Genomic DNA, 23,958 nt, shown 5'->3' on the forward strand with positions numbered 1-23,958 from the left:
AATTTTGTTATAAAAGTATTCTGCAAGTTCATTGCAATGCTGGTCCGTAGCTATGGGAGTATCGGGGGGAGAGGGAGCTCTCAGTAATTGTTTTGCAAATCGAAATGTTTTGCGGGGGGAGTTGGCTGCCAAGGAAATTTTTTCATCAAAGTTAAGAGGCCAGGGCTTTTTTAATTTTGAGCTTGTAGATTTTAATAGCCTCCCTATATTCCTTTTTCTTGTTCGGGAAGAAGTCCTTTCTCCAAACTCTTTCAGTTTTTTTACAGATTTGCTTTAATTCTCGGAGTTTGGGGGTGTACCTAGCCATTCTATTGGGCCCTTTATGCGACTGGGTGGTTTTCTTCAGAAGGACCTGATCTAATGTCCCCTCAATCCAGTTGTTGAATCTCTAGTTAGCCACCACCGGGTCGATTTCAGGGAACGGCTTAGAATTTTCCTGTGCCGATACCCACTTTTCTGTGGAAAGTTTTGGCCAGCGGCGGGACATAATATGCGTTGGCCGAGTTGGGGGGGGGTAGCATGGGTAGGAGACCAGCGAATGGGAGCAGAAAATGGTCCGACCAGGGAATAGGGGCCGGTTTCTGACAGAATAGCTCCTCCAGATTAGAAAAAATGGAGTCTAGGAGGTGCCCTTTCGAATGTGTTACATGTAGCACCTTCTGTGTGAGCTGATAGGCCGCTAAGTCTAAGGAGAGCTCAGATGCAGCCTTCGATGCCATATCATCGAGGTGGACATTGAAATCGCCCAGGATAGTGAAATTCGAGGCGGTGCTAGCCAGTTTGGGGATCATTTTAGGTAGTAATTTGCAGAAATGGCCCATAGATCCAGGGGGACGATATATTAGGATGCAGGAGAGGGAGAGTGTAGGCGTAAATCATAATGAGAAATGGATGTTCTCACAGTCAGGTAAAGGGCTTCCAAAAGTCCGACAATTGAGGTGGCTTTTATAGATGATGGCGAAGCCACCCCCTTTACCAGTTGCCCTGTCCAACCTCTGTATTACATAGTCAGGGGGAGGGCCTGGACGATGTCGGGCTCTGAGCCCGCCTTCAGCCAGGTTTCAGTGAGGAACAAGACATTTGGGCCTTCATCCATAAGTAGGATAAACAGCTCTGCAGTATGTTTAGGCAAAGATCTGCAATTTAATAAAAGCAATTTAAAATGTTTATCGGGGTGGCGCAACAGGGACAATGGGGGGGCGACCAGAATCTGAATGAACAGTGCGCGCAATTGGTTGCTGGACTACTGGGAGCAATGGAATAAAGATAGTTTGATCCTGGGGGTGAGTTTAACTGTCTAAGCTGCTCTGAGCTATAACAGTACTTATCTGATGTAAAAAGGGCAGGGGTTATGGCCCCTGGCCCTGTCTGGACGCGGACGGGCGCAGACGGGCTTGCCTTCGATGCGCCAGCAGCACCTCCACTGCGCAGACACGTCATAGGGCTCTTAAGAAGCCCGAGTAGGTCCAGCGACTAGAGCGCTGACCTGAGTAATGGCGGCTGAAAGTGCGAGTGCGTTGTGCAGAAGCCGTAAAACAGTACCGGCTTGCCCCCCAGAGCTATAACCCAGCTCCGTTAACCACAGCGCAATGAAATCACAAGTAATAACATTTTTTTAAAAACAGAACAGTTTTAAAAACAGACTCCCATACAGTATTAAAAAGGTCTAGATTCAAATTCAATATTTTTTTTAAAGTAGCGAGGTAGCTGCGCTCCCCTAACGCCTAACGTGACTCGTGGCAGCTTCAGTTAATAGACCTGTGACTCCAAGAACGTCATATACTTACTGAAATGCCCATGCGGTCTTGCATTTATAGGTAAGACAGCACAAAAGATTAAAACAAGACTCAATGAGCACTAAAGCAACATAAGAACCAAGAATGCTAAATCAGTCATAGCCACACACTTCACATCTTTGAATCACAACATCTGCAAACTATGCTTCATGATTTTGGAAAAGGTTGACCTCAGAGAGGGGAGAGACAATCGAAAGTTCCTCTTGCAACGAGAGACACATTGGATTTAGAGACTGAACACACTGATGCCATATGGTTTAAATGACCGCATTGAATACAGTTGTTTTCTGTGATGATGCAAAGGGACACTTGTTATAATCACACATATAAGATCCCGGAGTTCATACACCCCAAACTGCCTTACCTTCGTATTGCCCTTCCTTCCATCCTCTTCCCCCCACATCTCCCCCACCCATTTCCCGATCCTTCCTCCCCCCCCTTTATCTTCTCCAACCACACCTTTTATTGTAATAGATTTACCACGTTTGAGAAATATTGTTGCACGAACCGTGGTCGACCTCTGATATGTTTATCGTTCCACGCACTTAATCGATGGCCATATCTCAACATCACTGTGTTTTCATTGGAAATGTTATAAGACCATGGGCATCATGAATCAATTTCACCTGATCTATTCTGCTTTACTTTGCCAGCAGTGAACACTCTATAATTTTGAGATCACGGACACACACTGGTTACATTACAATATTACATCCTTCCTATTATGCTTTTTAACAGTAGTTAAATGGTATACTCCCACTGGTACTATTATTAAGTTTAACTATTAAGTGTAACTTGCAAGTTGACCATTTTATAGTTCTAAGATGGGGGCTACACATTGGGTTTACACCCGTAGTCAGTCTTCCATGTCGATAATATTAACTTTCGAGTAAACACATGCATGGCGAACGGTTATTGAACAGGACGCGAGGTCTCAAGCAACTGAGTTTCTCGTAAGTCGCACTTCCTTACTATGTGTAGGCAATGGGTTAGTTAAACTTACTCATGAGCACGAGGGTATGACAGATAGAAACCACATGATATCAGTCTGGTTAATTTATGTGCACAATGTTTGTTTGTTTGACACTATTTGGCTGGCATAACCCACATGTTACCAGATGGCCAAGAACCATGCTGGATGGAAAATGGGGCAAAGACGTTATTCATGGAAAGACACACACTTCGTTTAATAGAAGAACATGTCTTGCGTAATCTATTCTCACTACCAGTTTATATACTCACATTGAGATTCATTTTCATATAACAATAACATATAGTGATATCACTGGGGGCCTTTTACAATATAACAGCATGAGTGTCTATTTTACCACCACATTACTACGGAGACACCAACACCATCAATGTTTGTTAAAGCATGCTGGATCTGCTAAGAAACACGACGGTCGTCACGTGAGGTTATAGTGCACCGAGGACATGGTGATGGTTTAGTTCTACACCAAGGCCGTCATTTTTATTTCGGTTTACATCTTCTGTTTTTTCTAGGAAGTTGTCCCCTGATGAAGGGCAGACATGAGCCCGGAATGCATTGAGGATGCATAAAAACAAGTGATGACCGGTCCTATTATGGACACGTTTAAATGATGCATCTACAAAAAGTGTTTTATAATAGACGTATATCAAATGCCAGATTTGGACAAGTAACCTTAACAAAGTGGAACTAGTTTTTAAAATTTGAAACCGAATAAAATTGATATCTACCAAAGATTGAAAGTGAATACTGTCTTACACTGGGAATTCCGGCAGTGCACGTAAGGGACGCTCCCCTGTGGGGAAAGTGCAATATTAATTCATTCAGACAGGTGTAATGTATACATCTGGTACAATAACATATACTTAATAATTCTTTCCATCCCACATGGAATATCTACATTAAATTGGGAATCTGCTAACACGGATTTTCACACACCCACCTTTACATTTCTTGTGAAGCTCATCGAAGCTGCCTGGGTTACTGAGTTGGTCCTTGCTCTTACGTTTCCAGGAGTGTGTTGAAGGCGGGGCTTCCAAACAGGCCAGGGCCAGGACGCTCCCCATCACGGAGAACCTCACTTCGCTCCTTCTGAGAGTTTCTTTTCAAAGGCTCTGGTCAAAGACTGTCTTAGGAAAAACAACTAGTGTCCTGCTTCTAGTTGCCAATAGGCTGGCTAAGTGATGCTTCCCGCGCTGACTGCCAATACAGCAGATTGAGACATTGCGGCTCGGGGGGCAGATGTAGACTGGACAGGAAAAATACATCCTACCTCGAAGAACTGTACATCTCAAGCAAATCAAAGTAGCAGCGTTGTTGTAATCAAATCACGCGCGCCAGCGTTTGGGGACCCCCGATAATCAAAGTGTGATAATCTCACAAAGAAAACAAACACCTCAGAAAATGGAATTTCATAATGAAGAGCTGGGAATTAATCAGAACTTTTCAAAAATAAAAAAAAAATGAAAATTCTTTGGTAAGTGTCAATCCACTAGACCAATCTACACATGTCCCATCCTATCACTGGGACGTGTAGAAGGCGCTTCTGTACACAGCCTCACGTCATAAAAGACGAGGGTGTTTTTACAAATAGATAATAAAACGTAAAATTGCAGGAAAAGAGAAGACTGAATTATGAGGAAACTGTCACATAAAAAATAACTGGCAGCCGTAACCCCAGGGAAAATGATAGAGCTTTGAAAACATAAATGTATAAAAACAAAACCCGCGTGCAATACATCCGTTATCAAAAGACAGACGCTGTTGTTGAACTGTTTATCTGGACACCACCATCCGTAAAACGATCACCAAAACTATATGTTCTTAAAAATAAGTGAATAATCAAAAAGGTTCAAATTTTTCCAAAATAAGAATTGATATTCTCCCAGATTCAATCATATGAGCAGAAAGAACGAAATTGCGTCTATATTGTAAAAATGTAACGGCTGTTTATTCTAAGGGTTATTCTGGGCTCGCCTTTAATAGACCGGGAGGAAGTGCTGCTGTTCAGGGTCAGACCCCGCCCCACAGGAAACTACGAAGCTCGGAAACGTCAATGGTGAGAAAGTAGAAGGAGGATCGCGCATGCGGGTTAGAAAAGCTCGATCTCTACCTATTCTTGCGACACGGTGTTCAGTGCACTAGTGGCACTTGTACATTGCTTTTTCCCCTACGTCACATGGATGCTAAGTGTAGCGCATGCGCTTCCCTTACTATGAAGGATGCTTAGTTGGTTCCATTCTGTACAGCCCTGGCAAGAGTGCGTTGTTTCCGTTTGTAGTGCTGTCCGCGTTTGTGAGGCTCGGTGAAAAGTTGGGAAAGTCGGGAATAGGTGGAAAGCCAACGTTTACTGTATATATCACAATTCTACGTTTTGTGAAGAACATACATGCCAACATTTTCAACCTGTAATGTAGGTTATTTTCAGAAGATAATCGAGGAAGTGTATTTTCTACGTTGATTTCTATTGAAGCAGAGGCGATTTTAGGCGGGAGACAGATAAAATAAAGCAATTTGTGGTTTTATAAACCGAAGGCTCCCACCTGCACCGGTTCTGTTGGCATGGGTGGATAAATGCTGATAGTCAAGCATGCCTTCAAGCGTGCCACTCATTATTGGGTGGGTGGGGGGGTGGGGGGGGGGGACGGGGGGGGACAAATACAGGAATCTTCAGATTTTGGCATGGTTAACACCAAAATCCGTATGCTTCACAAAAACTGTCGGCCATAATTATTGTACCCAGTAAAATACTTAGCACCTTGTGTTGGTTTTCAGTAGATGCCATAATTATCGCATCAAATACTGACCGAATCAGAATGAGGGACTAAAATAGGGTACTTAGACCTTTCTTACGGTTTTATTGCAAAAACCTTGTAGTATTGAAGCGGTATGAATACGAACATATGGGAAGAGAATGACTACAGACCTAATTCCGGGGGAAAGACTCCTGTTTGTTAAAGCCAAACATTGCTTTAATTTAGCTTTCTTCTGCTTGAAATTGTCTCCACTTTAATGCAAGTCAATGGTGAAAAGATATCCCGCTATTTATATTTTTTTAACCCCTTCGCTGCCAGGCCTTTTCCCCCTCCTGTGTCACGCCCTTTTTTGGCTATTTGGGGTAGTGCGCGCTGAGGCCCCTGTAACTTTTTGGCCACATAAGGTATCCACGCCAAATATGCGTCCTTTTCTTCCAACATCATGGGGATTCTAAAGGTACTACTCAGGGTTTGTGGATTCCCCTGGAGGGGTCACAGAAATGAGCCAAAATACAGCACAATTTAGTTTTTTGGGGGAAAAATGGGAAAAACGGTCTGCAAATGAAAGCATCTGGGGTTTTCCCTGCAAATGTTATCAAAAAAGGGTTTGTGGGGCTGAAATCACCATTTTCCCAGCTTTTAGGGATACCAGACTTTTGTCAGAAACCCAACATTTTTTACACAGTTTTGGCATTTTTCTGGGACATAGCCTATTTTTGCTATTTTTTGTGCTTTCGACCTCCTTCCAGTTAATGGTAGAAATGGGTACAAAAGCAATAATGGATCCTGGAAAGCTATACATTTTAGAGAAGTAGACACATTTCTGAATTCAGCAAGGGGTCATTTGTGTAGATCCATCAAGGTTTCTTTATAGAAACTAACAGTTAAATATAGGATAAATTGAAAATTGGTTGAAAAAAAAAAGCCTTTTGTGTCAACGTTTTCACCTGTAACTTCTTCTAAATATGACAGCTCTTTGAAAGCAATATACCGTTACATCCCCTGGACATTACTGGTTGTGGGGATATATAGGACTTGTAGGTTCACCAAAAACCCGACAAACCCAGAGCCAAAAACCGAGCAGCAACTTGCAATGGTTTTTTATTATGTACCGGGTATATAGTAATTATTCTGTAAAAATGTGTACATGGAAAAATCGGTATGAAAGACACCTATATATTTCTGAAATGGGAACAAAATATAGAGTTTAGAAACAGTAGATATTTGCACATTTCCGAAATTGGGAATACTCATACTAGCATGAGAATTATCAGTGATTTTTTAGAATTACTTCTTTTTACACAATGTCTTTCATTTGGAAGGCAGAAATGCATCGAAAGTCAATAGGTAATAACAGTTCCTTTACAAATCTGAATTACCCTAAGTCTCCTGATAAAAATAGTACCTCACTTTTATGGGTAGGCATAGTGCCCACGACAGGAAATGGCTCAAAACCCAACGTGAACACACCACATTTTCACAATGCAAAATTACCCTTTTTAAGCAAAGTGCCTAGCTGTAGTTTGTTAACCGTAGCTCTGCCGGCACCTAGGGAAACCTAGCAAACCTATACATTTTTGAAAACTAGACACCCAGGGGAATCCAGGATTGGGTGACTTGACTGCATCCCACCAGGTTGTGTTACCCAGAATCCCTTACAAACCTAACAAATTGCCAAAACAAACACATTTATCTCACATTTCTGTGGTGTAAAGTTCCGGAATTTGTGTGGATCCACAAATTTCCACCCACCCCGTGTTCCCCAAAGTCTTCCGAGAAATATGCTACCTCACTTGTGTGGGTCGGTCTAGTGCGCGCAACAGGAAATGGTGCAAAACGCAACGTGGACACACCTCAATTTCGCAGTGAAAAATGACCCTTTTTTGGCAAAGTGCCTAGCTGTAGTTTTTGAACCATAGCTCTGCCGGCACCTAGGGAAACCTAGCAAACCTATACATTTTTGAAAACTAGACACCCAGGGGAATACAGGATGGGGTGACTTGACTGCCTCCCACCAGGTTCTGTTCCTCAGAATCCCTTGCAAACCTAACAAATTGCCCAAAAAAACACATTTTCCCCACATTTCTCTGGTGGAAAGTTCTGGAATCTGCGTGGATCCACAAATTTCCACCCACCCCGCATTCCCCAAAGTCTTCCGAGAAAAATGGTACTTCACTTGTGTGGGTCGGCCTACTGCGCGCGACAGGAAACGGCGCAAAACGTAACGTGGACACACCTCAATTTTGCAGCGAAAAATGACCCTTTTTTGGCAAAGTGCCTAGCTGTAGTTATTGAACCATGGCTCTGCCGGCACCTAGGGAAACCTAGAAAACCTATACAGTTTTGAAAACTAGACACCCAGGGGAATCCAGGATGGGGTGACTTGACTGCCTCCCACCAGGTTCTGTTACCCAGAATCCCTTGCAAACCTAGAAAAATTGCCAAAAAAAACACATTTTCCGCACATTTCTGTGGTGGAAAGTTCTGGAATCTGCGTGGATCCACAAATTTCTACTCACCCCGTGTTCCCCAAAGTCTTCCGAGAAAAATGGTACCTCACTTGTGTGGGTCGGCCTAGTGCCCATGACAGGAAACGGCGCTAAACGCATCGTGGACACACCTCAATTTCGCAGTGAAAAATGAACCTTTTTTGGCAAAGTGCCTAGCTGTAGTTTTTTAACTCTAGCTCTGCCGACACCTAGGGAAACCTACCAAACCCATACATTTCTGAAAACTAGACTCCCGGGGGAATCCAGGGAGGTATGGCTTGCGTGGATCCCCCAACGTTTCCTTACCCAGAATGCCCTGCAAACCTCAAATTTAGCTGAACAAATCACCTTTTTCACACATTTTTGTGTGGGAAAGTTGTGGCATCACCGGGCTGACACAAATTTCCTACCACCCAGCGTTCCCCCGGGTCTCCCGATAAAAACGGTGCCTCACTTGTGTGGGAGGCCCAAGTACCCGCGACAGGCAAGGGCCCACAACGTAGTGAGGCGACATGAAAATTGCCTATCTCAAAACGACCTGGTTTTGCAAGGGGGGGTCACTTGGTTTTTCGGCCTGGTGCTCGGCGGCCACCTAGGGAAACCTACCAAACCCACACATTTCTGAAAACTAGACACCCGGAGGATTCCAGGGAGGTATGGCTTGCGTGGATCCTTCAACGTTTCCTTACCCAGAATGCCCTGCAAACCTCAAATTTGGCTGAAAAAATCACCTGATCAGATCAGTTGACTGGGGGTGAGTGCTTGCAATGTTCAACACTCCGTCCATCATTTCCTTTGGTTTTGCTTTGTTCGCCATAAGTTGGCAGGGTATGCTCAGACGTGAGTCCCTTGCTCACTTTGCCACTGGATTCAAGCAAGCCTGGCTGAAGACGGCTGAAATGCCAGAAACCGGTCCTAGAAAGCTTGTTTCCGGTCCAGGGAAGACATGGCTTGGCAGTTCGGGCTGGACTGTTCCCATGAGGCACAGGGTCAGACTGATTTGCATATGGCCATGTCTGAACTGGGGTGGCAGAGTGGGCTAAAGAACGGTGATGGATTAAACCCAGATCAGTTGACTGGGGGTGAGTGCTTGCAATGTTCAACACTCCGTCCATCATTTACTTTGGTTTTGCTTTGTTCGCCATAAGTTGGCAGGGTATGCTCAGACGTGAGTCCCTTGCTCACTTTGCCACTGGATTCAAGCAGGCCTGGCTGAAGACGGCTGAAATGCCAGAAACCGGTCCTAGAAAGCTTGTTTCCGGTCCAGGGAAGACATGGCTTGGCAGTTCGGGCCGGACTGTTCCCATGAGGCACAGGGTCAGACTGATTTGCATATGGCCATGTCTGAACTGGGGTGGCAGAGTGGGCTAAAGAACGGTGATGGATCAAACCCAGATCTGTTGACTGGGTGTGAGTGTTTGATTGGTTCTGATGCTCCGTCCATCACCACCCCCTTTTGTACCGCTATGACGAGTCCAGCTCGCCATGGGCATTCAAAGGGTTAAATCTTCCACTTTTTGCTTTGCAAATATTGGCATGTATGGAAAGAACCACTGTTCTAGTCTTGGGTTTTTACTTCACAACCTGATCGAGCTGTAGTCCTGGTTCACTTCAATTAATCCACAATGAGCTAACACATTAAAAGCAAATCTTTGTACAACGAAAGTCCAGGACTGGTCCATTGTGTCATTGAAGACACTCAATGGCATTGATTTACACACTGTTGGTCTTTCACTGGCTCAGAGGTAGCATGCAATTATTATTATTATTTTGTAAGGTTTATCAGCAACATTAAAGGGTACCCTGGCATTGCAAGTTTACTGGCACAGTATTTTCCTGCTTTGCAGCCCTAATACATTTATTTATTAAGGTTTGCATGAATGCCAATTCCCCTAAATCTAAAGGTATGGTATGTTTTGGACAGTCAGTAAATATTTTATGATATATTTAATTAATGCCTTGTCTGCTCATTCTCATCACTGTCCTGACGGGTGATGTTTATACATTCGTGCACAGTTGTCGACCTCTGCCTCTATTGTTGAGGCTCCAGTGGTATTGAAAAATCAAAGGAGGGAGTGAAGAGGAAAAAGGTTAAATCGTCCTCCTCTTGATACTGTTATCCAACATAGGGATTCTACCATGTATTATGTGCATATATATGCACCCATGTGTGTGCTGCTATTTTTATTTTTATTTGAAGTGTTTAGTCATACGTGAAAAATGGTGCAAAAGGATCAGAGCTCCTTCTCTCAATTTGTGGGAAGGGCAATGTTTCAAAAAATTGTAAAATACCCCTCACACACTGAAACCTGATTCAGTGTCATGCTTCATCATTGGGGTCTTCCCGCCCCTCTACGGGACGGGCGTGCTACGACTTACGTAGACGCAGGAGCGCCTTCAAATTGAGAGAAGGAGCTCTGATCCTTTTGTACCATTTTTCACGTATGACTAAACACTTCAAATAAAAATAAAAATAGCAGCACACACATGGGTGCATATATATTCACATAATACATGGAAGAAATCCAGTGGTATTGAGACAGAATATCGTCAATAGAAATATTGTGTCAAGACTATCGAGGACACAAATATTGCGAAGGTACGTTTCTACAGGTAAGTAAAGTTTTACTATACATAACTGCACATATACGTACCTTGGCAATACATATTTGCACTTACCCTCTCGATATTTTGGTCCCTGATATTTTTGACCCGATATTTCCTGACGATATTTCTGTTTACGATACTCTGACAGTGATCCGGCTCCAGTGGAACCAGCGTAGCACAGGCACAACACCTCAGATATTCAGCGTTGGCGATGAGGGCATATTCCAGGTTCACAATCCAAATGAAAAGTTTTGAATGTCCTTTGATAGTAGCCAGTGAGCAGTGATTGCAGGGAACAAGCAGTGATCAACCTGAGGGGAGTCAGGAAAGTGAAACCTGCAGTACACCAATGTGAGCTCTCGGTATACTGCACGCTCAGATAGGGGCAAACTGTCTTAGTGGGACATTCATAAATCATTCTCAAGCTGCCACCTCCAGGATGATGAAGTACAGGGGATGAGAGGTAATTCTATTGTTACTCAGTCAACTGATATCTGACTCAAACTAAACGGAAGAAGATAAGATATCCTGCTCAACCCCCTGCCCTCGGTTCAAGGGCTTTGAGTGTAACTAGAGACTTAGTCGCTGACCAGTACCAAAACTTGTCTCATCAAAGCTGTTATGTTCTAATTTTGTCCTTTACTGTTGAGTTTCATATTTTATTTCCAGAAGGGATGTGCTGTACTCTCCAGTCCAAGCGTGGCTTGTCGTGAGGCTGAGCACACGTCCCTCATCGCTGAAGTTCAGTGCAGCAGCAGCAGCAGCAGGGGGATAATACAAGGGAGACGGGTGTGATCTGCCAGTGTATGGTGTCAGTGCTTTCACCCCATTGTTGTCCCCCAAGAGCCAGCATGTCAAGGAGATCTTCTGCATTCTGGCTCCTACCTGGCATGAAACAGCGGTAATCCCAAGGAAGGGGAAGAAAAGCAGAATGCAGGATTTTACTATGGATGCGGCTGGGTCAGATAATCTTTTAAGCAGACACTATCCAGCCTTAGCGCTGACAAATTACACACATCTGATATAAACAGGTTGCCATCCAGCAGTCTCCATTAGAGGATGGAACAGTGAAGAATGCCGGTAAGACAAGGATACGAGCCCTGTGTCCGTGGACACCGGGGAACCCTGAACATCCAACTGTAAAAAGGTCAACAAAAAACAGGGCAGTTAGTGGAGTAGGGAGTTCTAAAGATGAGAACTAGAGAGCATTGATCCGACAAATTTAGAAAGAAGAAAACAAGAAAATTGCAAGGGTATGAAATGATTTTTGAGGACTGTAGCAGGATTGAGGAGTTAAAACAACCTATGAGTTATTTTCAGGTGAGTATAGAAAGGCCGAATAATGTTATGTACACTTTGCCACTGTTACCTCTAACGTGAAGCCCAGACCACACAGAAGTCCATCCATACATTTATTGCTAGTCTGCTAACTCTCACTGCGTATGTTTCCCACAGAGAACCTAGCTCCATGTTCTCCATAAAGTTCAAGTTTTTCTGTCCATTTATCTTAGTGAGTAGCTAGTTGAGTGTGACCCCATGACCTTCCACCAACCTCCCAGAAAGCTGTGCTCCGCACACCCCGCTGTTGCTCAAATGCCACAGATCCACCGTGGTCCCAACGGAGGAGGCCCATTCTCATGTTATGCATGATGCATGACTTACGCAAGATCTGAATCGTGCCTGCGCTGTTTATTCAGACGCATGGCTGCTAGGCTGTGTAGAGAGCCATGCAGGCTCTCCACTACAATGTATCTCACACACACACGCATGCATACACCCCTCGGGGCGGGCTCGACCCGAGGGGATAAATTATCGCCAGGAGACCGCTCGGGGTCTTCCGGCCAAGTATAGTAAACTGGTGTGGTGTACCTTCATTTTACAGCGCTGCTGCAGCCTTTAGTCTTCAGACCCCACCGCGCTACATTGGCGACGAGGCCGGTTGCAACCAACGAGTGCACCGCCTCCAAGGATTCACCCAGCTGGGAGCACCCGGAGCACACCCACGACGCTCCGTCATCGTGTGCTGTGAGGAATTTCTGCCTGTGTCCTCGTGTGCCACCGTCTGCAGCCGGGCCTGCCCCATACGCCCTGCGCGGCTGCTGCCGCTGTGTCCACACGTCGATCGGCACCAAGACTCCTGCCGACACGCCCTGCACCCGCCCACACGCCTCCCCAGAGCAGCGGGAGCGTGCTCCAGCCGGCGGTGCGCTCCGCCTCAGAAGACGTCACCGGTGAGTGGTAGGCCGGAGAAGGTACCCCCGCTGTGGCGCATAGCAGTACTGCAGGCCTCCTGCACTGCATGAAGCGAGGGAGTCTCCAACGTGGCCAGGGCCTTCCCCACCTGCCAGCTTCCAGTCACTATTGAGGTCAAAGACACTGGAGAGGCCTAGGGGCACTGCCAAACCAGCAGGCCCCAGGCAGCCGTAGCAGCCCTGCGTGGGAGGGAAGTCAGCTGGGCCCAACACCAACAACAGAGGCCGAGCAATACCCGTGTGTCTCCACATGCTGGCAAGACGTGTGCCATCCTCCACAGAGCACGCAGGGGGACAGAGCCACCTCGCCCAGGAGAACAGGCCCAGGAGACCAGTCATTTGCACGTGGCCACGCGCCAGCGCACAGGTTTGCGCACAAGACCCTAGCACCAGGACCACGCCACTGCGCACAAGCACGCCGGCACCATGAGCAACCAAGCCCCAACAGGAGCTGCCGGTCAGAAGGCCGAAGTGGACAATCCAAACGTGGGTGCCAACACACCACCTCCAGGACACAGCCACACAGTTGTCTCTGCACTGCCACCCTTCAGTGAGACAGCAGACCCCGCAACGGCAGCCCCACTGTGGTAGGCGTGGATCGGATGGCTGAACCACTACTTCAAGGGCACCAGAGAGACCGACGATACCGTGAAAAGTAGCAGCTCATCTATTACGGAGGCGCGGAGATCTACAACCTTTTTGAAACTCTGCCCAACACAGGCAACCATGACGACTATGAGGCAGCGGTCGCCACGCTCAACAGGCATTTTGACCCTCAACTTAACCCCGACTTAGAGCGGTTTAAGTTTAAACAGGCATCGCAGATGGACACGGAGTCCGTGGACATGTTCTACGTGCGGCTGCGCCAGCTGGCCAGCACGTGCGCCTTCCTGGACCAAAGGGAAGAAATACGCGGCCAGGTCATCCAGGGGTGCCGCTCGACACTTTTGCGGAAGCTGATCCTTCGACAACCAGGGATCTCGCTGGACGAGATCCTCATCCTGGCCAGGTCTCATGAACTGTCTCATGAACTGTCGGACGTGCGGGCTGGCGAAATGGATGCTGCGCTACACAAGACCGTTGTGACACCACACACACCAAGATATGTACCCGTCAAGGAAGAAAGGGTTGAGGCGATCCAACGGCGCCCCACTATGACTCGCCAGGCAACGAGGACAACGACTGGAGGGCCATTCGGCAACTGCGGAGACAACCATCCAGCTACAGCAGTGTGCAGAGCAAATGAGGAAGACGTGCTCCCACCGCGGGAAGGCGAACCATTTCGCCAGGGTATGTTGTAGCAGCCAGTCCCGCCAGGCCGCCCTAGGTCACCGGGCATGTCGCAACGCCTGCGCCATGTCTCACTCGAAGACCCGCAGTCACAGAAGACGACCCGCCACGGGAGTGCTGCCTCGCCCTGGAAGATGATGACGACGAAGTGTTCGTCGTGTCCTTTGGCAGCAGGTCTGACACCCACCGGAGGCCGCCACCGATGTGTTCTGTCCTGGTGGAAGGAACCGCCGTCCGGGCGCTCATCGACACAGGTGCATCGGTCAACGTTATGGACTCGGAGTAGTATAACAGTCTGTCGCACTCGCACCCACCAAGGCCCGTATCTACACATACGGAGGGACGGACCCACTCCCCCTCCGAGGAGTCATCGAGGCAAAAATTGCCAGCGGAAAGAATGTCACAGTGGCTCGGGTCCACGTCACGGAGGAGAGAAAAGGCACGCTACTCAGCTGCCACACGGCGGAAGACCTAAGCCTGGCCTTCTTTGCGAATCAGGTCCACAACTCCCACGTCGACTCGGCAAGCTGAAGGGGAAACGGTTCAAGCTCCACATAGACACTACGGTGAGGCCTACCGCCCTGAGGCACCGGTAGGTGCTGTTCAATCTCCGCCCGCAAGTGGAAGAGGAGTTGAAGAAGCTAGAAGACCTCAATGTCATAGAGAAGGTGTCTGGCCCAACCCCGTGGGTGTCCCCGATGGTCGTGGCTCCCAAGCCAAAGCAGCCCTGAACCATCTGACTCTGCGTGGACATGAGGCTCCCGAACTTGGCGGTCAAGAGGGAACGCAACCTCACGCCCACCATGGATGACACCGTGGCAGATTTGAACGGGGCAAAGTGGTTTTCTAAACTATACGTAAACGCGGGGTACCACGAGTTGGAGCTAGAACCCAAGAGCAGGTACATCACCACGTTCTCCACCCACGTTGGCCTCAGGAGATACAAGAGACTGAGCTTCGAGGTGTCGTCGGCAGCCGAAGTCTTCCAGAATGCCATCAGGGAAGCACTGTCGGGTCTGCAGTGTGTCATCAACCTGAACGACGACATCCTGCTGTTCTCGAACACCCTGGAAGAACTCCACACTCACCTCCAGGCCACCCTCCGGCGACTCGAAGACTGTGGTCTAACCCTTCACAAAGCAAAATGTTTGTTCTACCAGAAGTCTGTTGACTTCTTTGGGTACGTCTTCATCAGGGAAGAACTACAAGTAGACCCCAAAAAGGCCGTGGCCATACGAGCAGCCAGCACTCCAAAGACCCCTACGGAGGTTCACAGTTTTCTTGGCATGGCTACATACTGTGGCAGATTCATTCCGAATCTGGCCTCCTTGTCAGAGCCACTTCGCACCCTCACCCGCAATGACCACAAGTGGGAATGGACCGTGGCCGCCAACACTGCATTCAACAACATCAAGGCCGCACTAATGGACAAGACGGTGATGGCCTACTTTCACCCGGGGCACTGCACAGAGCTGGTCGTCGATGCTAGCCAAGTGGGCCTGGGTGCGGTCCTCCTTCAGGAACATGCTCAAGACATCTGGAGGCCAGTGGCATACGCCAGCAGAGCGCTAACGGACACTGAGACAAGATACACCCAAATCGAAAGGGAGGCACTGGCAATAAAATGGGCATGCCAGCATTTTCACCTGTACTTGTACGAACAAGAATTTCAAGTGGTAACTGACCACAAGCCACTGCTCCCGCTCTTTGCAGGGTCATCAAGACTGGCACCTCCGAGATGGGCCGGACAGGTACAGGCGTACAACTTCAAAGTTTTTTTCCGTCCCAGGACACACAACCCAGTGGACTACCTCTCCAGACACGCTGAGCCCCTGGTCCCTCGAAGTTCACCGACGGATGTAGCGTACCCCGAAGCAATTGTGAAAATGATCTCGCAGTAGGCATGCCCCATTGCCATGACGCTAGAGGAGATTTGCCAAGTGACGGACAAAGACGAGACGTTGACCAGAGTGAAATCCACCCTGCTGAGCAATGGATGGGCCCACTTCCTGGATTGGACTCAGGCACTCCGGACCGAAGACAGCCACACTCGGCAACAGATCTGGCAGGTACGCCACGAACTGAGTGCAGGAGAACAAGGAGTTATTCTGCGGAGACATGGCATAGTAATACCAAAGAGACTGCAATGCCAGATCCTCCAGCTGGCGCACATCAGACACCAAGGGATGGTAAAGACAAAGGCCAGACTACGGATCAAGGTATGGTTCCCGGCTATGGACTGAAGTATTCAAGTCATTATGGTATGATTAGCGCAGCATATCTAATGAAGGTACGATTAGCTATGGTGTATTCAAAGGATCGAAATCCCCGTTATGTTAGCATGATAAAAAGGGCCGAGAACTGAACCGCCTCCATCTTGGATTGCGGCCCTTTCGCTTGGGAGTCACGTGGCCTCTTTCGCACACCATCTGCTTTCCCCTTTTACATGCATTTATTAGGAGACAGGCTGAGTTGCTGAGAAGCAAGGTCATATCTGCTAAAAGGGAGTATCAAGCGAATTCCTCTAGACCTGGGACGAGAAGGGAGTCACCCTTTCGACCTTCTCTGTAAAGATAGTATCCCTTTGTATGTGTAACCGAAACTAGAAATAGGCATGAGCTCATTAGGGGCGCCAGGACTAACTGGTACTTTTCCACATATAAGGTTTTGTATGCTGTACTGATAATGTATAAAAGTGTGTTACTGTCAAGGAGCCAGCAGTCTTCCTCGGCGCACCTGATGGATGAGGATCGACGAGGCTCCTCTATATAGAGATCTATGGTGGCTAATAAACGTTTGAACCTTCCACGTTGCCAACTGCTCCTTATTCTACTTAATATTGCGGGCCAATGGTAAGTGTGGCCCTTGGAATAATTATTTGAATACAACAGTTGGCGACCACGAAGGGACCCCGTGACAGGGTCTCCCCCCCCGTATTCGGGTGGTGGGATTGGGGGCGTCCTGATCGGTTGGCGGGAGAGGAGCCTGAGGATTTCTCCCACCCTGCGCGGCTTTTCGGTTCGTCCCCTGCTGCTAGTCACCCTTCACCGGGGCCCTACGGGCCTAACCCGGAACACGGGCTGATTTGAACAGGAGGAGTTGGCAGCGGAGAATGAACATTCGTATCTGGGTGCACCCGGTGAGTATAGATTGATTTGGTTTGACGCACGCGTTGTAAACGGTGCATTATTTTTGTTGAAGCACGCGTTAGAGACGGTGTGCTATTTGATTGACTTAAGAGCATTCGTTGAGAACGATGCATTTTTGATTTGAACACTGATTGCTTTTGTTTGAAGCTCGCGCTGGACAGCGGTGCATTGATTTGAAGGCACGCACCGGAGGGTGGTGTCTTGCTTGATCGGGTTCGCATTACAGTGGTTTGACTCGAAGTACGTACAGATTGTATTGATTTGATTAGAAATAGCGCGCCGGAGGAATATAGACGGATTGCACGTGGAAGGACCTGTGACCTAGACTGGGTAGCCACAGGGCATACTCCCGACGGGGCAAGTCCTCGTTGGGGGGCTGGTCTTAGTGGTGAGCCAGGAGGGTGGCCGGAATCCCGCGTGCAGTTTGGTGTCTGGACTGTGAACCAGAGTCGACGGGCTTGGTTCTCTGATACTGATTGTATGTTGTGAGCGAGTTGTGCTGATTGTTGTTCCATGTGTACATGTTTGAAAACTAACCAAAATGTCCTGTTTTAGTAAACTGAATTGTTTTGGCTGCTGCTGCCGCACAAGTGACTCCAGATTAGCTGAGAGCCAACCCGCCCCGCCGGAGGGCAGCCCGAGCCATTTTATGTATGTCAAACATGGGATCTCTCCTTTATTGTTCTGCACTCTGTGGCACAAGTATACCAAGGGAAATGAGGAGTTACGATGGCCCAAGACGGGTTCGTTTGATGAGAAGAAAATTGCGTTCCTACAGGAACAATTATTTTCTAGGCGAAGTAGACAGGCCATGTTCGATGCTCTAATTGCATGGCAGAAAGAGGCCAAACAACGGCGAATAAGGGAAGAGAAAGTAGCTAGAGCTAAGGCAGGACAGAACGTTACTCAGAAAGCTATGGCCTATGACCGAGAAAGGGTAGAAAAGGGATTGGATTGCATGAATCGCGAGTTTAGATTGAAGGTTGATAAGAGCTATGTGACCCGCCCGAATGCGGAAGATGAAATAGAGAATTTGTTGGACACCAGGCCACCGCCCCCTTATGTACCGCAGAGGATATATCCGGAGGTGTCGGGGGCCTCGGCCCCGGCCCCGAATATGTCCCTGGGGGCCTCGGCTTCGGCTCCCCCGGCCACTACTACCCCTCCCTCCCTGCCGAACCTCTCCCGGTTGCCGACATCTGTGTCTGAAGTTATAGCCATGCTGCCAAATTTATTGACGGCAGCTGCAGCCGGGACCCCTCAGCTGTTGCCGGGGTCAGTGCCTTCCCCTTCTGTTCTGCCCTCCTCCTCTGCTAGTACAACGCCGGTAACAGCTGTGACTACTCCAATACATCCGGCCAGTCTGGTGGAGGGTAGGAGGTTGTTCACTCGTTCTGCTTTGGGAACGGAAGAAAGGGAAACTATTGCCACACAAGCGTCCCAGTGGATGCGACATCCTATTTATACTCTTGCTGATATTTGGAGTACCATGAGAGACTACGAACCGGTGATGCAACAGCATGCCCTGGATCATATGGCCAACCGTCTTATTTCTGTATGGGAACAGGTACACCAGGGAGGGAGAGCTCCGGCCATATTGTATGATATCCTTGATCAGATTCACAAATCCCAGTTGACGCCTGAAGAAGTGTACGGGAAGGTGCAGACTTTGGTTTCTTATAGAACTCGTTTGCAGTCCGCCCTTCCCGCCGGATCCTCCCAGTTCCCTATGCGGGAAGTACACCCTATCTTCCATCCGGAAGTTACCGAGGTGGTGGATGCCCAGGGTGTTGTTACCCGCCCGGGAATAGCCGCCCGGTTCCAGGAACAATGGGTCTATACCCCCTGGAAGCGGAGTGAGGTATTGTCCCTAAAAAGCCAGTTGCCAGATCCTAGAAAAAACCCCACTGCATATTACAAGGAACTGACCGAGGCCGCCTCGTCGGCAGTAATGACGTTGGCGGATATTGAATTATTCTTCCACGTTGCCAACTACTCCTTATTCTACTTAATATTGCGGGCCAATGGTAAGTGTGGCCCTTGGAATAATGATTTGAATACAACAGGACTCCATGGTGGAAGACATGGTGAGACAATGTCACGCTTGTACCATCACTGGGGGAGACCCGGCGCCGGCACCAGTAATCACTTAATAGCCCAGTGAAAACCCATGGGCCAAAGTCAGCCTCGACTTGGAAGCTTCCCGGATGGGCGCACCATGTTGGTGATGGTCGACTCCTTCTCAAAGTTTCCAATCGTGGAAGTAGTGGCGTCAACGGCATTCATGCATGTCAGGAGAGTCCTGGACAAGAAATTTGCACTCATGGGTTTGCCGGATGAAATTCGCTCAGACAACGGACCCCTGTTCCAAGGCCGGAAATTCCAAGAGTACTTGGAGAGAAAAGCGATCCACCACAGGAAGATCACCCCTCTGTGGCCCCAAGCCAATGGGGAGGTGGAGTATGACATGAGAACACTCAACCGGATCCTGCGCATTGCCATGGATCAAGGGGAAGATGCAGAGTCTGCACTCAACCAATTCCTTGATAGCCACAGGCAGACGCCACACAGCACGACCAAGTGTGCCCCCTCACACTTGCTCTTCAAAAGGCCCCGGCGGGATAGCATCCCGACAGATCCAATGTGGAAGCCCCCAGAATGAGACAACGTGGCTGTCCATGTGGGCAGGACAACGACTAACCAGAAAGCAAGTGAAGCTCGCAGGGCAAAAGAGCCACAGCTGAAGGTGGGGGACTGCATTGTGGTCAAGGACAGACACCCTGGCTGGAAGTTCAGGACACCCTATGAGCCAGAAGGGTGGACTGTGGTGGAGGTACAAGGAATCATGGTCACCGCCCAGCGAGGGTCGCAGGTTGTCACAAGGAAGGTGTCCAGCCTCAAGAGGATTTATGATCAGAACTCTGGCCAAGAAGAGTCGGAAAGTCCAGACGATACCCCAAGTCTCACCCCACCCGGCTCGCCAAGGCTGATGGTCTCTCCACCGAGGAGCTCGCAAGTAGAGAGTGAAGAGGCTGTCCCCGAGGCTGGCAGGCTCAGTCAGGATGTGGTGACTGGGTCACCTCCGAACATGCAATCTGACGCAGTGGTCAGTTCCTGCTCCCGGAGCCAGAAGTATGGTCTCCGGCCGAACCCTGCGCCAAGCCAAAGACTGAAAGACTTTGTGTGCACCTCCCCACGAACCTGAAGAACCTGATGATCGGTCATTAAAAGAAAGGAGGGATGTAAAGAGATATCCGGGCTCTCCACTACAATGTATCACACACACACATGCATACACCCCTCGGGCGGGCTCGACCTGAGGGGATAAATAAACGACAGGAGACCGCTCGGGGTCTTCCGGCCAAGTATAGTAAACTGGTGTGGCGTGCCTTCATTTTACAGCTCTGCTGCAGCCTTTAGTCTTCAGGCCCCGCCGCGCTACTTGCTGCTCACTTGCACTATTCTGTGAATCGGGCCTGCTTGGTGTCAGGCCTTTGTTTCCTGTCAGGAGTTTCCTCTTCTCAGTGATGGTTTTGCTGATGTATATAGTGCAGTTTGCTAGTTACTCGATCTTCGATAACTTCTTTTGAGAGGGGAGTCTGGTTCTATGTACTTTTTTGAATATTGTAAATGATGATTTTCTAATTGCTTGACTTCCAATCAATGAGGAGCTGAACATGGAGAAAGGTCGGTTAGAGTGATCCTGACGGTCCATATTTCCTCTCGCCCACAATTTGATGCAGGACAGTGCCGGTAGGCAGAACAATGCCACGGGCGCAGGGAGAAAACGCCCTGTGCTTGGGGCCATTGTCTTTTGATTTTCAGAAATATCCGCCTTGCATTTAGTTTTTTTTCCTGAAAGTAAACATGAATGCCGTGAGGGCTACACCAACGTGGCGGCCTGCTTAGCTGTGCAGAGAGGATCTCAAGTTTTATCAGGTAGTTTTATGTCAGGACCCAATGCCCTGATTATGCTTAATGCATTTATTTACTGCAACCACAGCAGCCAAACAACAAATAATAAACAGAAAACTAAATTTTTGATAAGCAAGCTGACACAATTTTATTACAAGACCGGAGGCTCATAATGTGCATTCTTTTCTTGCTAGATTATTATTAGCAGTGAAAAAATGTATGTACAATGCAATAGGTCTCGCATTTGCGAGAGTTAGAGCTATTGGCTTTGTAAATGACAATATCTTTTACCTATGTGTTTTGGTTTGGAGTGTAGTTGATGTTTATGGTTTGGTGTGGAGTTATGTGGGTGGTATTGGAATTATTAGTTGTGGTATGATGTGTAAATTTGTGGTGTCTTTTGGAGGTATGTGGTCTGTTGTGGAATTGTGTAGAGTATTTGAAATATGTGGTTTTGTGTGGAATTATGCGGTGTGTTTTGTAAATATGTGGAGTTGAATTGTGTGGCGTTGAGTGAGATTATGCTTATTGAAATGATGTGTTATTGTGTGGAGTGCATTTATTTGGATTGCTGATATGTGTCATAGAGTGCATTTATGTGGGATGTATTTATATTGTATTGAGTAGAGTGTAAGTGTGATTATATGGAGCTGAGTGGTATTATGTGCAGTGCTATTATGTTGTGCGGTGGAGAACTGCGTGGCATTGAATAGTGTTCTGTGGACTTTTGTGGCATAGTTTGTAGTGGTACTATGTGGCATGGTATGGGGTAGTATTTTATGGTGTAGAATTATGTGGTATGTTGCAAAGTTGATGATTTTGTAGAGTGTAATTATGTGTTTTGGAAATGAGTGGATATATGTGTAGTGTAAATATGTTGCATGAAATGTAGGTTGGAGTGTAATTATGTGTACTGAAATTATATGAAGTTGAATTGTGTTGTGGTGAGTGTAATTATATGGTTTAGAGTAGAGTGTAATTATGTGTAGTTTATGTTATTGGTTTGTAATTGTGTGGTTTGGAGTGCAATGATGTGGTGCATAAGTGTGTGTACTTGATTTGTGTGGCATGTTCTGATAAGATGTTAAAATCTGTTGTGTGTAGTGGATTTATGCAGAATGGATTTAAGGGTAAGGATGTCTGTGTATGTGTGATGCTTGCCAATGTTTGCAGGGATGTGTGTGGCCACATATATGCACTAACCAGTAGCCAAACCCACTAAATTGATGAAATCATGTTCTGTGAAGGTGGTGGACCATTCGCGTAATAGAAGTTTTAGCTAGCCACATTTTTGAATGCTCTTTGGGTAGAAAAAGTAAGGGCACAAAAACAATTTAACAGTTCACTCCACAGGATCGCAGGCCAACAAACAAGACATTGAAGGTAAAAGGATTTCTGTTGTTACTCTGTAATCCTTTTTACCAGCTTGGTGCACGCAGCCGTCAAGTTGCCCAGAGGACCCGGTAGCCTCCTCTCTCTGCATACAGGGCGGGCTCCAGGGCAGTTTACCCGGTGTGGCCGCACCTGGTGCTGACCTTGGGGGGGAGGGATGGGGGCATGGTGAGAAATAACAGGGATTTAAAAAGCACACAGTGCAGAGTTCCTTGTGTGGCCAGAGGTTTTCAGGCAACAATAAAAATGTAAAGGTAACTTTGGTGATTAATGTTCCTGCAGAGAGAGATCAGAGTTTTATCTAGTGGCTGTTTCCACTCATGCTAAAGTAGTGCAGAGGATTAAGATGCCTGCTGCTAAGAACATGTCCTTGTGTGTCCAGAGGTTTTCATGCAACAACAAGAATGTAAAGGTAACTTTGGCAATTAATGTTCCTGCTGGAGATAGATCGGAGTTTTATCTAGTGGTTGTTTCTACTCAGGCCAAAGTAACGCAGAGGATTAAGATGCCTGCTGCAAAGAACATAATCTTGTGTGTACAGAGGTTGTCAGGCAACAACAAAAATGGAAATGTAATTTAGGCAATTAATGTTCCTGTAGGAGAGAGAGCAGAGTTTTATCTAGTGGCTATTTCACTTTTGCTAAAGTCACTCAGAGGAGTCAATCAATCAATCAATCAGCTGGCTTACTTGGCGTGGGGCCTGGATGCTTTCTTGAGGGGGGGCGATGGTGTTGGCTCAGTCGGTGATCCAGTTGTGTAGCGTGTGGGCGGCGGTGGTGGGGTCATTGTCTGTGGTAGTGGGAGCGGAGCTGCTGAGGGCGGCAGTGAGCTGGGCGTCAGAGATCTTGTTCCAATTCCTGCGCTGGAGCTGAAGCGGGCGTCTGCGGAGGGTGTTGGATCTGAAGGTGAAGTGAACAACGCGGTGGTCCGTCAATGGGAGTTCGGAGGTGTGGCTGAAGGTGATGGAGTTCCCTGCTGTGAAAACGGGATCGAGGATGTGCCCAGCTGAGTGTGTTGGTTCTGGTACGATCTGCTTGAGTCCTATGGTGTGAAGGTTGTCCAGGAGAGAGGCGGAGTTGGGTCCTGGCGGTTGTCGAGGTGGAAGTTAAGGTCTCCTAGCAGCGTGAAATCGGTGGAGGTGATGGCATGCAGTGTGATGATGTCGGTGATGGAGTCGCAAAAAGGAGCGCGGAGTAAGATGCCTGCTGCAAAGAACATGGCCTTTTGTGTCCAAAGGTTTTCAGGCAACAACAAACATGAAAAGGTAACTTTGGCAATTAATATTCCTGTAGGAGAGAAATCGGAGTTTTATCAGGTGGCTGTT

General features: G+C 47.7%; 1 protein-coding gene and 1 long non-coding RNA gene across 4 annotated transcripts in view; one reads left to right on the forward strand and one right to left on the reverse strand.

The window, feature by feature from the left end:
- Nucleotides 1-4,768, reverse strand: part of TOMM40L (translocase of outer mitochondrial membrane 40 like) — a 465,074-nt gene extending 460,306 nt beyond the window's left edge. For both annotated transcript variants that reach the window (XM_085637335.1, XM_085637333.1), the window contains exon 1: nt 3,728-4,768. In XM_085637335.1, coding sequence (XP_085493461.1) covers nt 3,728-3,851 — 124 coding nt within the window. In that variant the 5' untranslated portion in view covers nt 3,852-4,768. The remainder of the gene's footprint in view (nt 1-3,727) is intronic.
- The window catches only part of LOC146775854 (uncharacterized), a 1,053,880-nt gene that overhangs the window by 902,748 nt on the left and 127,174 nt on the right, over nt 1-23,958 (forward strand). The window lies entirely within an intron of this gene.

This window comes from Triturus cristatus, chromosome 12, assembly GCF_964204655.1.
Source record: "Triturus cristatus chromosome 12, aTriCri1.1, whole genome shotgun sequence".
NCBI classification, from domain to species: Eukaryota; Metazoa; Chordata; class Amphibia; order Caudata; family Salamandridae; genus Triturus; species Triturus cristatus.